Source organism: Halichoerus grypus, chromosome 7 (assembly GCF_964656455.1).
Source record: "Halichoerus grypus chromosome 7, mHalGry1.hap1.1, whole genome shotgun sequence".
NCBI classification, from domain to species: domain Eukaryota; kingdom Metazoa; phylum Chordata; class Mammalia; order Carnivora; family Phocidae; genus Halichoerus; species Halichoerus grypus.
In genome coordinates, this window is record NC_135718.1 from 102,357,840 (window position 1) to 102,375,516 (window position 17,677).

General features: G+C 38.5%; 1 protein-coding gene across 2 annotated transcripts in view; it reads left to right on the forward strand.

Moving 5' to 3' along the window:
* Positions 1–1,517: 1,517 nt before the first annotated feature.
* Positions 1,518–17,677, forward strand: part of SUCO (SUN domain containing ossification factor) — an 87,285-nt gene continuing 71,125 nt past the window's right edge. For both annotated transcript variants that reach the window (XM_036074175.2, XM_036074177.2), the window contains exon 1: positions 1,518–1,714. In XM_036074175.2, the coding sequence (XP_035930068.1) occupies positions 1,653–1,714 (62 nt within the window). In that variant the 5' untranslated portion in view covers positions 1,518–1,652. The remainder of the gene's footprint in view (positions 1,715–17,677) is intronic.

Sequence of the window (17,677 nt, forward strand, 5' to 3'; positions counted from 1 at the left end):
ACAGCACAGACAGTTGGAGCCTCTATTCCCCCATTTGTCTGGCTGCTTTCTGGGGAAGAGAGTTTTGAATCTCCCGACAGTCAAGACAGAAAAAAAGGAAACCACTGAGTTATACTTTTATATTTCTTATCTAATAAAAGAAGCATCCCTCGGTAGAGACTAACTTAGTGTCAGGGTCTGAAACGAATATATCACCAGAGACAGAGGATATATTAGGCCAGAGGCCAAACCTCTTCTCTGAGCAGAAGCTAACGCCTCTTCCTCTATACTCTCGGCCGTCTAAGAGAGCTACAAGAGGGGCTTGGGAAGAAAAGCGGTCAAACATTTTGGAATTTCAGGCAGAAACCGCTTCCGAGAGATCTTTAGGGACCCCAGTGGCATAAAAATCTAGAGTGGGCACACTGCTCGTTACTAAAGATTGAGAACCCCTTTTTCGCTCCGCACAGTAGCATAGGCGTGTGTACGTGACCGCCTTCCTCGCTTTCGGTGAACTCCAGGACTTGAGGCTCCCTCAACGGGACCCAAGTTTTCCTTTCCTTCCCCTTTGCGGTGCACCCTAAGCACGAATCTATTAGAATGCAGACCAAACCCGGCAACCCCAACACAGGAATCAGGGGCGCTGAAAATCTCCCCGAGACAGTGGAGAAGCAGCGAGAGACTTTCCGCTCCAACCAATCAGGTGAGAGGAAATCTTGGCACCCCCCCCCCCCTTCCGCTTACCAATCAGCACCTAACTCGATGGGCCGCGCCCATCGACACCGGGAAAACACCTTTTAAATTTTATTAGTTATAGCTTTTTTTCCCCACCGTCATTCTAGGCCATCCATCCCACGAACTGTGCTCAAAAGTGGAGAACTGAATATAACAATTCCAAAGCTGGTCATTCTGGCGGTGTGAAGCGAAACTATAGACCTCTCCCATCAAAACTGTGATTCTAGGAGGGCTAGGGAAAGGGAACGGAGCGTTCCGGAGAACAAACTACAACTCCCAAGGGGCCTTGCGCGGACTCGGCGCGCCCTGGGCGAGGGGGCGGGCCATTGCAAAGAAGACCGCTGAGGGTCATGGGGCTCCTCTCCCACTTCCTGAACATGAGCCACTGACCCGGCGGACTTTGAGGTGGGCAGGGCTCTCGCGCTTTGTGTCCTCCCCGCTCCTCCGCCAGAGACGTCGGAGGGGGCGTGGCCCGCGCGGAGCCTGGTGGGGGCGCGAGCGCCGCGGGACGTGGGTGACGCGTCTTCTTCCAGCTCAGCGGAGTGTGAGGTGGCGCGGCCCCGCCGGCGATTGGCTGTTGAGAGAGGAGTAGGCCGCGGCCGTTGGTCGCCGGCAGCACGGAGGGAGAGCCGGGGCGGGCGGGGGCGATATGGGGCGTCAGTGGCGGCGGCGGCGGCTGGAGGAGGCGGGCGCGAACGAGCCAGCGGCTGCGGCAGTCCCCGGAGTCTTCCTGTGAAGCGCCCCTGTCGGCGCCTCCGTGGGCCCCTCGGAGAGGGCGGCCAGTAAGCGAGCCGCTGAGGAGCCGCTCCCCCAGCCCCGCAGCCCTTAGGACTCTCAGTCCCATCCTCTCGTTCCTGCTCCAGCTCCTCCATCTTGGCCTCGGCAGTGGCGGCTGCCGGGAGGATGTGCCGCCTTCTGGCAGGGGGAAGAAGGAGGAGAAGATGAAGAAGTACCGCCGGGCCTTGGCCCTGGTCTCCTGCCTGTCTCTGTGCTCCCTGGTCTGGTGAGTCGCCGCGACAATACGGGAGTTTCCCAAGAGGGGAGAAGGGAGCAGCCCAGGTCACACCCCCAGATCATCTTGGCTTTCAGGGTGCGGGTCTCCCAGGCCTTTACGGAGCGACACACCGATTACTTCGCGCTGTCCCGCTGACTGGCCTGGCTGCGTTCTGTGCGGTTTCCACGGTGTGTTTTGGCATATACAGAGACTAAGTGGGAGGGAAAGGTGCCTGAGTGGAAGGGACCACCTGAGTGCCTTTGTACTCAGTTACTTTGCCCCTTGGGGACGGTGGGGTGTTGGGGTAGTTCTCAGATAAATGCTAGGTAAGTTGCTCGGGTTTACTGCCAGCAACTCGCTTTCATAGTGTGATAAGGGGATGTGATGTGTGCCCGAGGTGCGATTTTAAAAACGTGATTGTCACGAGGGTGAGAGTAATGTACAAGCAGTAGTTCTGGGCATGTCTTACTGTCTTTGGCCTCCAGTACACTTGGGGTTGCTGTTCTTGGAAACTTTTGGGGGCGTTATGAAGCACTTTTCAAGGGGTAGATGATGAAAAGCCGTTGGTTTAGTACAGTGTCTTAGGTGTAGTGTGTACAGTAGGTTCTGCTGGTGTGGCTTGAATAATGTCCCTTAGTAATGGAGGTTAAGTCCTGTATTTTGAAGGCGGGAAGAGTGCTTTGTTCATAAAGTTTATGGAGTTTCTGTTGATCCCTGGCACATTTGGGTATCTTTGAGGCGCAAAGAGACCTTGTCAGTAAAAGGATTGGTATCATTATACTGGGAAAAGCCATTTTTTCCCTCCTAGGGAATTTCTTTAGAGATGTGTGACGTTAGCTGACTGAAAAGATGCTTCTTTAGTCAAAGCGATTTGCTCTTTATTAAAGTCTAGATAAACTGAGTCTCTTGTTTATTTCCGGAAAACCCCAACAATGTGTTCATTTTTTCTGTGCTTAATAGATTCCAAAGATATTGAAATTGTGGAGTTGTTGCTCACATAAAATAATAAAAGAGAGGAAAAGGAAAACACTTGCCTAGCTGAGGAATTTTGATTGGAAGATTGATAGAAGTTTTGGAGAACAAGACATTTGGCCTTTTGACTTTAATTCCAAACCCTTTTAATAGGGCCGCTGTCACCCTTTCTACTTTTTAGTATCATGTTGGGTACAAAGAAGTGCATGCAGGAGATGAGTCCACTCACCCCATTTTAAATTTAAATTTGTAGGTGAGATACCAAAACCTTGTGTTCATTTCCACCTTTTCCTGGGGGCTGCTTGGTAATTTACAGGATACATATCATTTCTTTCTTCTTTCTCCTTGATCTTGCCCAACTTTAGATTATGTTATTCTTCACCAGCACTTTCTGAAATGGCTCATAGGGCAAAGAGGTTACACTTTTCATTCAAGTTTAAAATGTACCAGTATCTCTGATTTTTTTTGTATTGAAATATATTTGACATTGTGTAAATGTCATTGTGGTATTGTGTAAATTTAAGATGTATAACATGTTGGCTTGATATATTTATGTATTGTAATATGATTGCCATTGTAGTGTTAGTTACCACTTTTATCATGTCACATAATTATCATTTCTTTTTTGTGGTTGGAATAATTATAACCTAGTCTCATAGTAAGTTTAATGATTGTCATACAGTATCATTATCTATATGCACTATACTCCGTATCACTCCAGGACTTAGTTATCTATTGGATGAAAATTTGTACCCTTATACATGATTTTTTTTTTTTTAATTTTAAGTAGATGGTGGAGAGGAAATCAAACATTACGATGTATTTCCTAAAATCACTTGTGAATTTAAATTAACCATGCTTCTATTACTCTGTGTAACTTCTGGCTATCTTTAGCTTAGGCTGACTTCAATATGGTTTCTCAGCTTTATTCATTAGTAATAGTGAGAAGATCACGACCTGTTAGGAAAAAAAATCAGTCAGCCTAGTATTGAAAGTAGTAGTCATAAAGTTCTGTAAAGTTTGTTGGCTCTCACAGTGAAGAATGAATGTTGAGGGTTTAAGTAAGGAGTGAAAAGTTTAAGAAACTTCAGCTTAAATAATTGGATTAGTATATTTTGAGATTGGTTTGGACTGCCAAATTTAGGGACATTTTAATTATTCTTTATTGAAGCCATTAAAGGGCATTGAAAAGAAGATACTTAGGTTTGAGATTTTCTTGGAAGGGTGATGATGAGATTGGAGAAGAGGAGTGGTACATGGTAGTGATTGGCGGAGGGTATGTTATGTCTTTGAGACACTCTTCCTTGGGGAATTGAAATATTGAAATTACTGCAGTTATTCAACTGGAGGTCTAATCCTTGTTATAGTCTGGTCTGTATGTTATTTCCCAATATCTCCATTCTCCCTTTACCAATAATGGGTATGTTAAACCATTACAGGGTTAGATGTTTACAGAAGAGTAGTTAAGCTCCTTTTAGTAGCCATTTTTGTCTTCTTTGACATTTATAAATTGTCCCCAAATTTTGTGATCCATTTCTTTTTTAAGCTGTATCATTTTGTAATTTATGAATGCTGTGTGTTCATACTACAGTTCTGTAGTTTCTAAGGTTCTCCTCCCTCCTACTGATATTACTGAAATTTTTTTACCCCTTTTTTTTATACTCTCACACTTCTATAGATCTTGATTATGTCTCCCCTCTCCGTTTGTCTTTTCAGCCTAGAGTCCTAACCTTAGATTGCTTTCACACAAAACCTATTCTTCCATCTTATTAGTCATTCTAGTTGCTATTTTTTACTTTCACATATTTTATGTGATTCTTTATCAAGTAGTACAGAGTATTTTAGGCATAAACATACTGTAGCTGCAGCACAGAGTAATAATGATTAATATTGTCCTCTATCTCTGTGTCTAGCTTGTGGTGTGTATTTTACACATTTTAGTACATTCAAATCTTCACAACCCTATGAGGTAAGTATTATTGTTAACCTTATTTTGCATTTTATAGTTAAAGAAGTAGGTAAATTAAATAATTTGGCAAGGTTAAGCAGCTATTAAGTTTAGGAGGTTGGATTTGAATCTAGGCAGCCTGATTCGTGGCAGAGGATCCTGACTGTTGTCAAAGGTCGGAAGGCCTGTATTCTTGGTATGGCTTCATCACTTACTAGGTATGTGTCCTTGGACATGGTATGTAATTTCTTTGAACCTTAATTCTTGTATCCTGAAAGTAGGAAAACTAATTGATTCACACCTCACTGGGTTGTTAGGAGAATGAAATGAGATAATACATATGACAGGTCTTTATAAAATAGTAAGGGTATATTATCTTTATATTTCACAAAATATAAATAGGGTATATAATCTATATATTTCATCATAAAATTATTCAACAAGGATTTTTCTCCTGCTTATTTTGTATTATATGTTGTTACGGGCATTGAAAACCTAAAAATCAGGTGACCAGCTTATCCTGGTTTTGTCAGTGAAAGTCCCATGTCCCAGGAATCCCCTGGGGATTATTTCTTACTGCTCCTGCTAACAAGTTGCCAAAAATTTAGTGGCAGCGTACATTTATTATCTTACAGTTCTGGGGTCAGAAGTCCAAAATAAGTCTTAATTGGGCTAAAGTCAGGATGTCAACAGAGCTGGCTCCTTCTTGAGTCTCTGAGGTAAAGAATCTGTTTCTTGACCTTTTCAGCTTCTAGGGCTACCTGCGTGAAGTCTGTGACTCCTTCCTCACATCATTCTAACCTCTAGCTTCAGTCTTCACATCGACTAAATGACTGATCCTCCTGCTTCTTTCTTACAAGCACTTTTGTGATTACATTGGGCCCACCAAGACAATCCAGGATTATAGCCCCATCTCAAAATCCCTAATTTAATCACATCTGCGAAGACTGTTTTAACATGTAACATATTCAGGGATTAGGACTTGGGCATCTCTGGAAGGCATCATGCAGCCTAATATACTACCCTCAGTCCTGGCAAACTGGGAAGATTTTCCTAAAGAGGAAAAAGATTTGGTCTGTGCTTTAAGCAGTGGATAATCAAAATTTTTTGAGTGTGTCCCCCCCTCAGTCAGTAAAACCATGTGTATGCACCTTTTAGTATATGCTTAATTGTTTATAAGTTATGTGCATGTGCCAATATGATATTAGTATAATAGTATAATAATAAGTTACATAAATTAGATGTTTAAAAAAGATGAGAAAAATGAACAGTCTAATACTTTCTATTAATAGTACTTTTTTTCGCTCTCAAATAATAATTTCTGGTGAGAGCTTTGTGATTGACCATCTAGATTATTTTACATCATGATGTGATTGATGAATAGCTTGTACTAGTTAAGAGTCTTAGCCCTGCAATTTTCTTGTTGACTTGTGCTTGTGTAGTTACTATCTTTGCAGTCTTTGCAGGAATTTTTTCAAAGCTAATTCTCCATGTTGTGAGAGTCAGTTTAGTTAAAACTAAATAATATAATCCCTAAGTCTACTTAATTGGGCACACATAAATGCCAGTGCCTCACAATGTGCTGGAAGTAAACACCATTTTGTGGGACTTCCACATTTTCCCACAGGTTTCTGACTACATAGTCCCTGGGGTTATTGATGTGTGACCAGCTGACCTTCAGAACAAGTATAAATTCTTCTTTTAAACTTAGTAAAGCTTAATTAATTTAAAAAAAGACTATTTTATAGAGCCATTTTATGTTTACAGCAAAATTGAAATTGAGTGGAAGTTATGGGGATTTCCTATATACTCTGTCCCCACCTTTGTATAGCCCCCTCATTAATCATCATCCCTTATCAGAGTGGTTTATTTCTTTAAGACTAAAAAAAATCTATTCTTCTTGCACCCAATAGGATCATCTTGGAGAAGCTCATATTTAGAGCTAATGAGAAAAACCTGACATTTAAACAGTTCTCATACATTTGACAAGTATAATAATCACAAAAAATAATTACAAAGATCTTTAGGAACACTAAGGGTAGAATTTGTATTCTAGATACGGCTATCACTAGCTGTATGTTCTTGGACGAGTTATTTCTATGCGTCTCAGTACTCATCTGTATAAATGGTTTGCAGGATGGATAGTTCAAAATGGAAGAATTTTGTTTCAGGTAGAGGCAAGATTCCTAGAGTATATGTGGGGAGAGATGGGAAGGGAGGCTAGAGCCAGGTTTTGAAGGGACTTGATAATTATGCAAATGAACTCTGATTTTTTAGCCTGGCTGAGAGTATGAGCCAGGGCAGTAGTTTAAGCAAGAGCATGAGGTCAGATTGATCTTTTAATTAGATCACTATGAGGATAGAATGGATTGGAAGGAACAGACTTTGGAGGCTGGAAACCCTAAAGTGGCAGTCACACTGGAGACACTTGATAGATATCTAAATCAAGGTGGGTCTGTTTTGTTTGCTTTTTTGTCCTTAGTAGTAATTTTTCTGAGTATGTTACCTAGTTTTCATTGACCTCAGGGGTAATATTTCTTGGCTTGTGATTTTATTTCTATAGCCCTTATGTCGCTTTTTCTTTGATAATTTTGCTGGATTCTTGCTCATTTGTCAATATGCATAAGTGAGCAGAAATATAAGAAACAAGAAAAATATATACGTAGTTTTATCATTTTTAAGATAATTGGAAATATCCTTGAAAATCCTAACTCTGTCTTTTGTCTTTTGTTTGGAGAAATGATTTTCTTTGTTGTATTTCTGTAACTTTTTTTTAAGACCATAAATCTCTTTTCTGAATAAAATAATATTCAAAATAAAATAATAAAGTAATCCCTCTTCTTTAAATCATTTGATGACTTTTATTTTTTATTTTTTATTTTTTTATTTTTAAAGATTTATTTATTTATTTATTTGAGAGAGAATGAGAGACAGAGAGCATGAGAGGGAGGAGGGTCAGAGGGAGAAGCAGACTCCCCGCTGAGCAGGGAGCCCGATGCGGGACTCGATCCCGGGACTCCAGGATCATGACCTGAGCCGAAGGCAGTCGCTTAACCAACTGAGCCACCCAGGCGCCCAACTTTTTTTTTTTTTTTTTTAATCATCTCTTGTCCTGGGCATGCAGTTTTTAGCATGGTGACTCTAGGTAATGATACTGTGTTGTATATCTTCAAGTTGCTAGGAGTAGATCTTAAAAATTACTACAAGAAAAAAAATTATAGCTGTGTGGTGATGGATGTACTGAACATACCACAATATATACAAATATTGAATTATTATTTTGTACGCCTGAAACAAACATAATATGCCAGTTGTATCTCAATTTTTTTAAAAAAAGTCTTTCTTGTGGAACTTGATGTGAAAAACTTTGGGAAGAAAAGTTTATCTTTGTCCTGGGATATACATTCCAAAGAAAGTGTATGGTACTTAAAAGAGGTGTTGAGTTATTAAGTAGGAAAAGGTCTGTGAAAGAAGGTATGACAGGGAGGTACAACATCTTTGTGTAAAACTCCAACACTTGTGTTCAATAAAAAAGTGGCAAATTACTTATTTATAGTATCCTTTGAATTGTTTTTAAAAGAGTTGGATGTGTTTTATAATAACCTCTTTAGATTATTAAACATTTGAGGATATATCAGAATGGAGGCAGGAGTTGGGTTGGCTGGTAATGAAAAAAACAAAAGATACTAACACCTAAACGTACCTTTGGACATCGGTTATTTCATTTTTCCATTGTTCATGAACTCCGAAATTATTCTTTCACTTTTTTCAATTGTATGAATAGAGAAATAGGTCAATATATATAGCTAACATTCTAGGGCTTGGAATGAAAGGGAAGAGAAAAATTTATAAAAAATTTAAGTGCTTTATTCTTTCAAGCCATCTTCAAGTAAAAACATATGTATGAAATACTTTTGTTTAGTAGTTTATACATAAATGGAACTCTTTATTTGAAACATATATGTACATGTTGCAGATTGTACTTTAGTGCCAATTGTATGTTGGTTTGCTTTTAAGGCCATATTTTAAAGTAGTTTCAAAAAATAAAATTGTATATGTTGCAAGGATATGAGAAATTGTTTTCAAGTATTTGCAGTATAAGACTGTTAATCCCTTGGGATAAACTTATTTCATAAATGCAGATTTTTTTGAAAGCTTGATTTTATTTTAGGACTTTATTTTTGTGATGAATCAATAGTTAAAATTGTTTTATATTTTACATAGAGGTAACACCTAGATTTGTTAGAAAATGTTTTGTGGCTTATAGGTACTAAGCTAATTTTGTATTTCTTGTTATAGAGTATTTGTAATCTAACAGGAGAAAATATGTGAAGTGCTTAAAACAATGCCGTGCTCATAGTAAGCATTGTTATAAGATTTCTTTTTATTTCCTCTGGGTGCTTTGGTATAATTAGGAGGGCAGAGGTGTCAGGGTTCAGAAACAGGAATCCATAAAATTCATTCAAAATGTTATTTAGTTACCAACAATGTATTTGTTGTGGTGGGGAATACTGAAGAAGCAGGAGACTTGAGCTCTGTCCTCTGGAGTATACAAGCTGGTTGTCAAAATACACATTCATACTCGTGTAGTGGAAAGGGCATAAAACTAACTCAGAGCTTGGTTGTAACCCTTTTTTTGCAATATTAATAGTGAGCCTTTATTGGGTGCTTATTTATATTCTAAGTGTTTCATGTCCACCGACTTATTTTATTCTCTTTACAACTCTTTTGAGAACCACGCCATTTAAAGATGAAAAAAGAGAGGCACAAAAAAGTTAACCTACTTGCCCAAGTTCTCACAGCTAGTAAGCAATGAGCCAAAGCCTAAGTAGGCTGAGTCTGAGCCTGTGTTTTGTTCTTATTTTTTATTTAAATTCAATTTAGTTAACATATAGATATTATTAATTTCAGGGGTAGAATTTAGTGATTTATCAGTTGCATATAACACCCAGTGCTCATTACATCAAGTGCCCTCCTTAATGCCCATCATCCATTTACCCCATCTCCCCACCCACTCCCCTCCAGCAACCCTCAGTTTGTTTCCTATAGTTAAGGGTCTCTTATGGTTTGCCTCCCTCTGTGTTTTTATCTTAATTTTATTTTTCCTTCCCTTCCCCTATGTTCATCTGTTTTGTTTCTTAAATTCCACATATGAGTGAAATTATACGGTATTTGTCTTTCTTTTACTGACTTACTTCACTTAGCATAATACCCTCTAGTTCCATCCATGTCATTGCAAATGGCAAGGTTTCATTCTTTTTCATGGCTGAGTAATATTCCATTGTGTACATCTTTATCCATTCATCTGTCGATGGACATCTGGTGAGCCTGTGTTTTTATCACTACTCTATGCCGCCAGTGGTCTGATAGATGGCCTTATGCAAGTTTCTTTACCTTTTCTTTGTGTGTCAGTTTTCTTACCTGAAAATGGGCATACTGGATTGCCTCAACTAGGAATGACCATTAGAATTATTCATGAAGCTTTAAAAAAATACACATGCCTAGCATTCTTACCTTGGGGATTCTGTCTCAGTAGGCTTGCGATATTCTTGTTCATTCCAGTCATTACTACTAGATTAGATTAATTCTGAGATTTTTTTTTTTTTTTTTGTACATTTAACATTCTAAGATACCTGGTTTGAACATTTGTGAACAATACAAAAAGCTGAATTGTTCAGCAGGTGCTTAAAGAAGAGAAAAATTAGACCTGGAGTTGTCAGGAAAGACCTGACTTAAGTTTAAGAGAAAATAATGTGTGGCTTATAAACTTTGCTTCTTTGGAATGTAGATGTTTCATGAACTGAAATAAGATGTACTGGTGCTGCTAATATGAATAATGGTCTTTTCCTAGTGTGGGGTGTATGTGTGTGTGTGTGTGTCTGTCTGTAGTGGGTAGATAGTACTTAATTGTCAAGGAGAAAGAGAATAAAAGAGATAATGTACTTGATATAGGTGGGAGTGATAGTAAGGAGACAAGCTTGCATAGAAACTAAAAGCTGTATTTTGGGAATTTTAATGGGTTTTACAAGCTAACCCAAGGAATTAGACAGTAAAGATCGAGCAAGAGAAGTAGTGTTCCAAGAATGTTATTTTAACATCATTGTGCTAGAAATATTTCAGGAGAGAGAGACTTGGAGGGATGAATACTTAAAAAAAAAAAAAGGCAGTTGAAATAATTGACATTTATCATAACAAGTATTTGGTAATAAAAATGAAGAGAGGGTACATTGAGCAGAGTTTTGAGGAAGTAAATGATCTGGTTTGGACATAGATCGGCCATTGACGGGGCAATATAGTAGAAATAACATTGGTCTAGGATTCAGAAGAGAACTTGGTTTTATTTATTTATTTATTTTTAAAGATTTTATTTATTTATTTGACAGAGAGAGAGAGACAGCGAGAGAGGGAACACAAGCAGGGGGAGTGGAAGAGGGAGAAGCAGGCTTCCTGCTGAGCTGGGAGCCCGATGTGGGGCTTGGTTCCAGGACCCTGGGATCATGACCTGAGCTGAAGGCAGACGCTTAATGACTGAGCCAATCAGGCGCCCCGAGAACTTGGTTTTAGTTTGCCTCTAACAAGCTCTTGTTCTTCAGAACTCCCTTTCTGTCATCTATGTCAATGTCGAGAGATATTTACTGAGGCTTCTGTGTGGTGCGTTCTAAATAGGATTCTGGTAGATAAAACAAAGTTAGCTGCTTTCTTGGAGTATACTGGTTGAGAGAATAAATGCTAGGATCTAAAGTTACAAATCCGTGCAATAAAGTTCAAAGAGAGAAGAAAAGTTAATTGTTTTTAACTGAGGCAACTAGAAGAATTGGACATGTACAAAAAGAAATGGAAGAGTTGCAGAGGATTTGAATAGGAGGAGCTGTTGAGATGAGTGGAATGATCCAAATGGAATGATCCAAGTAAGGACATTATATAGGCACTTAAAAATGCAGACTTCTGATCTTTAATTTTCAGTCAGACTGGGTGACTCAGTTGGTTAAGTGTCTGCCTTCGGCTCAGGTCATGATCCCAGGTTCCTGGGATCCAGTCCTGCATTGGGCTCCCTGCTCAGCGGGAACTCTGCTGCTCCCCCTATTGTGCTCACTCTCTCTCTTGCTCTCTTCTCTCTCTCTCAAATAAATCTTTAAAAATTTTTTTTAAAATGCAGACTTCAGTGCATTTAAGAATTGGGCTGGAGTTGTCCTCATAGAAGGGATCATTTTTGAAACAGAAGTTTGACTGAACGTGGAGCTTCTGCAGATACTTAGAATAAAGAAAGATGCCAAGCAAAGTAAAGCTCTGAAGGGAAGGAGAGTGGTTTGAAATGAAAGATGGGAAGAGGTTTAAGGAGGTCATTTGAGTGGCAGCAATATAAAATGTCTCAGATAAGGCTGAGAAAAGGGCCTTGTTTTCAAAAGAGGGAAGTAATTGGTAAAAGCTTATGGGAGTGGAAATAGAAGATACTTGAAGAACTGGTAGGCGTGAGTTCTCACACATTTGATTGGCAGCCAGAGAGATAGGAGAGGCTAGAGTAATCTCACCCTTATATGCTTCAACCCATTCTATACAGTGCCATGATTTATCTTACTAACGCACAATTTTGATTATGTCAGTCTCTTGCTAAAACATCTTTCAAAGACTCCTGTCATCCTGAAGAGTAAAAATGTAAACGCTCACCTTAAAGGCCTGAAGTCTGGCCCAAGCCTACTTTTCTAGCTTTATTTTTCACTCTTCTTAGATAGGCTTTCTGTTATAGCATGAATAACCTGTTAGCCTGTTCGTAATTTATTTGGGGACCATCTTTGTAGTTTTGAGTTGAAAATTAAGGTCGCGAGGTATTGTGACTTGGGTTTTATAGGCTAAATACACCTGATGCAGTTTCTTAAAATATGTCATTATCAAGTAAGTTTAGTATATGTTTATCTTCAGCAGCTTTGAGAACAATTGTATTGGCTGAATTTCTAATGGTATATTAAGATGTAAAAACAGAACATACCATATTGTTTAATAAGTGGTACCCCATGCTGGATCCTTGAAATTATAGGTAAATTTAGTGAAACAATCCTCTAATAGATTTTGATACATGGAATAGTTAAGCTAAGAGAATACAAGACCAGTCCTACATCAGAGTGAAAATTAAAGATCAGCACTTTCGAAATTCAAAGGTTTGATTAGAAGCAAACACTAGAATTCAGAGTTTTCTTCAGCTAAGCTCTGCAGTTCCATGTGATTTGACTGGAGACTGCTGTGGCAGCCGAAAAGAATAAAAACTGGGGAGGGAAACGAGCACAGTGTGACCTCTTGTGATCGATCAGCAGGTAGACCTCGCAGAGAGAACCAACCTTAAAGGAGCCCCCAAGCTGATAATAGATAAAGAAGAATATGTCTTTTAATACATTGTGATTAAAGAAAGTAGAGGGCTTATGAAGCGAAAGCACTGGAGGCCCAGTGATCTTTTGGTCTCTTTTGGATTTTGATCGAAGTGGCTTCTATTATACCCATTTCCTACAAATCTCCCTGTACTTCATAGAATTTCTTATAATTTTTTCAAATTTCTGGACAATGTTCAAAAGACCATAATTTTCACTCTTACCTGAAAGTTAATTTCTACTTTCCCACCTTTATGTTTCATAGATATCTTTCCTGGATTGCCTTTTTTGTTTGTTTGTGAAGGAGGATGTAGGCAGGGCATTACTTTGACCACACTGCTGTAATTGAATGGCTGACACTATTTTCCATACTACGGATTAGATTTGTACTTGTGGTTAAGAAGCAATTCTTCATTGCCCAGTTCTGTTCTTTCTTTTACCATAAATTCCGTGATTACTGGGCTCTCTCCCTTTTCTAAGTTCTTATCCAAGCTGTTCCAATCCATAGTCAAAGGAAGAGCTCAGTAGATCACCATGCTGAGAACAGGGCAGTAAGTTCTTTGCCGTAGAGGTGCTCAGCGTTGTGTGAGGAACAGAAATACAAACAATTAATTTCAGTTCAGCGTTGTAGTAAGTGCTCAGATATGCCAAAGGGTTGTGGCCAAACCCCAGATTGTGGAAATCAGGAATGTGTCCTAGTCCCTAACATGTTCCTGCCCCCAGAAAAAAGAATAAGAATTTAGTCAGGTTTTGGATGGTGAGGAGTGGGAGCAGGGGCAGAATAGTCTTGGAAGACAGAGAAGCATGAGCCAGAGGCTTGGAAGCATGAGACAGCATAGTATGTGTTCAGGGAACAACTACAAGTAGTTCTGTATTACTGAAGCATGAAGTGGGAGGCAGGGAGTGGCAGAAAATAGGAAACTGAAGACTTAGCCAATAGAAGAAAATTTTAGATATTTTAAAATATGCAAGGAAGCTTGAATTTTGTCATGGAGAGTGGATAAAAGGTTCTAAGAAGGAGAACAGTAATTCTGACAATTAGAGTTAGGTTCTTGGCACTGTGAAGGGTTGATTTGCAGAGGTGGTAAGATAGGAATTAGGGAACTCTGTTAGGAGGTTGCTGTAAGTAAGAGATGAGGGCTTGAGCTAAGGCAATCATAACAGGATGGAGAAATGGGTTACAGAAATTTGAGGTAAAATGAACTGTAAATAGTGGAGGGAGGATGAAAGAAAAGGAGTAGTATAGATGTTTTTCAGGTTTCTAACTTGAGGACTGGGTGGATAGGAGTATCACATGATGAGATCAAGGGTATAGGAAGAGGAGATTTGGAAAAGGAAGATTTTTGTGTTCAAGTTTGGATTTAGTTGTTTTGGAGATATCTTGGAACATGAAGTGGGGGAGATTGAACTTTTAAATGAGGTATACAAGGAAGACTGAGAACAGAACCCTGGAAGCACTGGAATTTAATCTGCTGCAGTCCGCAGCTGCATATCAAAGGAGACTCAGAAGACTCTGAGAGAGATGGGAAACAGAATTGTATAATTTGACAAACCAAAGGAGAAGAGGGTTTCAAGTAGAAGCAGTAGTCAGAGGTGCCACACACAGCAGAGAAATCAAAAAAGGTAAATCCTGCTACTACCATACTGATTTCAGTAGTTTAATGAGGGCAGAAATTAGAATTCAGCAGGCTGAGGGCTAAGTAGAAGGTGAAGAAATTGAGACTATTAAGTATATGCTAATCTGGAATTTGATAAGTAAAAGAAGGTAGAAAGGACAATAGCTGATAACAGTAGTTAACATTTGAGTGCATATTTTATGTCAGACTAAGCACAGTGCATGCATCATTTTATTTTCCTCATAATAACTCCATTTTATTTATTAGAGAGCAAGCAAGCGAGCGAGTGTGCATGGGTGCACGAGCCAGGGGGAGGGGCAGAGGGAGAGAGAATCTCAGGCAGGCTCCACCCTCAGTGCAAAGCTGGATGCCAGGCTCCATTTGAGATCATGACCTGAGCCAAAATCAAGGGTCAGAAGCTTAACTGACCAAGCCACCCACATGCCCCGAAGTAACTCCATTTTAGAGTATCGATATTGAGGCACGCAGGTTTTGTAATTTACCCAAGAACATACAACTAATAAATGGAGGACTTGGGAATCTTGACTCTGAAGTTCCATGTCCTAGCCACTATGTTACAAAACTTCATATTTCTATTGTTGCCACTATCTAAATCTGAGGTAAATGTTATTCCTCTTTTGTGATAGTTCTTATATTTTTGTTATGCAATAACTAGCCTTGACTAATACCATCAATTCTTGAGTGAACAGATCGGTTGACCAGAGAATATTAAATATGAAGTATAGCAATACAGAAAGATCATAGGCTTTGGGGAGAGATAATCTAGGCTTGCAGTCACAAATTGAATGACTTTGGGCAAGTTAATTTCTGAGCTTTAGCTTCTTTATTTGTAAAAATTAGATTAAGACTTTCATCTAAAAGTCTGAATAAAAAAATAAAAACATAACTTTTTTTTTTTCCCCAAGACATCAGGTGCTTAGGATTACATTGCTCATACTCGATGCAGAGTTCTGCATGGGTCCCCTTTTTCACTCCATTTTACATGATTACTCTTTTATCTTCTATCTTCAGTGTCATTCTTTTCCCCATTTTAGGCAGTTACCCCAGAGTACATTTGAGCCTTTCTAGTCAGCTTGCATGTATTTATTTGATGTTTTCTTCCCAAATAGTCTTGTTTTGCTTATATGTTATAAAATTTTACATAAATTGTATAATGCTATTAATCTCATTCTTTCTACTTTTTTTCATTTAACACTTTTATTTTTAATTGCTTTGGTTATTAGAATCATCATTAAAATGAATTTTAAGTAGTTAATGATGTGGGAGATGCCCTCAGGAAAGCCTCATAATATCATTTATTCATTGAGCAGCACTTTGTGTGTGGCTGCTTCTAACGAGAGACTATATGTTAATAAATGCATTTGGGTGTATTCTGTTCCATTTGCTTGTCTTTTGCTATCCCAGTACTGTAGTCTAGTTAGAATGGTTTTGTAATAAATTTAATTATCTGGCAAGGTGAACCACATGCCTTCGCTTTTTTGGTTAATTTAGCTATTCATGGGCCACTTTTTTTCTGTATCATATTTAGAACAAATGGATCCTTCAGGTATTTTGATAAGAGTTATATTTGAGTGATGAATTGCTATCTTTACATTGCTGTCACCAGTATTCCATCTATGAACATATTAGATTTTTTGTGTATTTATTTCTTTGTTGTATGATCATGACCAGAGTTAAAATTTTTTATCTATAAATGGTTGTGTATTATTTTTCTTAGGTTAATTTCTAAATTGTTTATAATTTTTTTTATTGCCAATAGCTTATTTTCTTTTTGGTTACTGCTGGGAGGAAAATACAAACTTTTCTGTTTCTTAAATTTTTAAGTTGAGATAATTTACATACAATGAAATGCACATATATTAGTTCTATATGTAGTTGGATCAGTTTTGACAAATACATATATTTGTGTAACCTACCCCCCCCATCAAGATACAGAACATTTGTATCACCCCAGAATGTTCCTCATGTCCTTTTCTAGTGAGTCCCCTGAAGCAACCTGTAATTTGATTTCTGTCACTGTGGATTAGTTTTGCTAATTCTGGAACTTCATCTAAATGGAGTTATACAGTATTTTCTTGTGTCTGGCTACTCAGTATAATGTTGCTAAGATTTATCCATGTTGTTTCATTAGTCAGTAATTCATTTACTTTTATTGGGAGTAGTTAGTACATTCTATGAATATACTATAGTTTATTCTGCTGTTGGACATCTGGGCTGCTTCCAGTTTTTGGCTATTAGAAATAAAAGGTACTAGGGCCATTTTCATACAAGCCTTTTTGTGGACGACATAGTTTTCATTTCTCTTGAGAAATACCTAAAAGTGGAATTGCAAGTGCTGAAACAGTTGGGTATCGTATGCTTCTGGATATAATACCCTGAGAAAAACAACATCACTTATGAAGGATCCCATCCAGGAATATATAACCTGAATCTGGACATGAAGAAACATCAGACAAGCCTCAAATAAGGACCATATTATTTAAAAAATTAAAGGACTGTGTTCTTAAAAAATATCAGTGCCACATAAGGTAAAGGCCAAAAACTATTTCAGGTTAAAGGAGGCTGAAGACACATGATACATGCAGGACATGATTCTGGACTCAATTCTGTAGTTGGGAATAGTGGAGGGGGAATGCTATAAGGATATTATTGGGTTAATTGACAAAATTGCAGTATGGATGATAGGTTAAAGTATTATGTCATTGTAACTGAAGTTGATAATTGAACTGTGGTTATGTAAGCGAATATCCTTATTCTGTGGAAATACATAGTAAGGTAGTTAGAGATAAATTAAATGGAGAGGGAGAAAGAAAGAGTGTGAGAAGGAAGATGTGAGAGTGTGCTATGAGCGAATGACAAGTGATGGAAGAAATGAGGCAAAATGTTAACAATAGGTTGATATGGTTTGTGTATGTTCTTTGTACTATGCTGGCAATTCTTCTGAAACTTTGAAATTATTCCCAAATAAAAAGTGAAAAAAACAAAAACAAAACCTCGTTTGGGATTTTTCCCTTCTCTATGTGAGGTATTGATTAATCCACTCAAATTTCTTTAATTT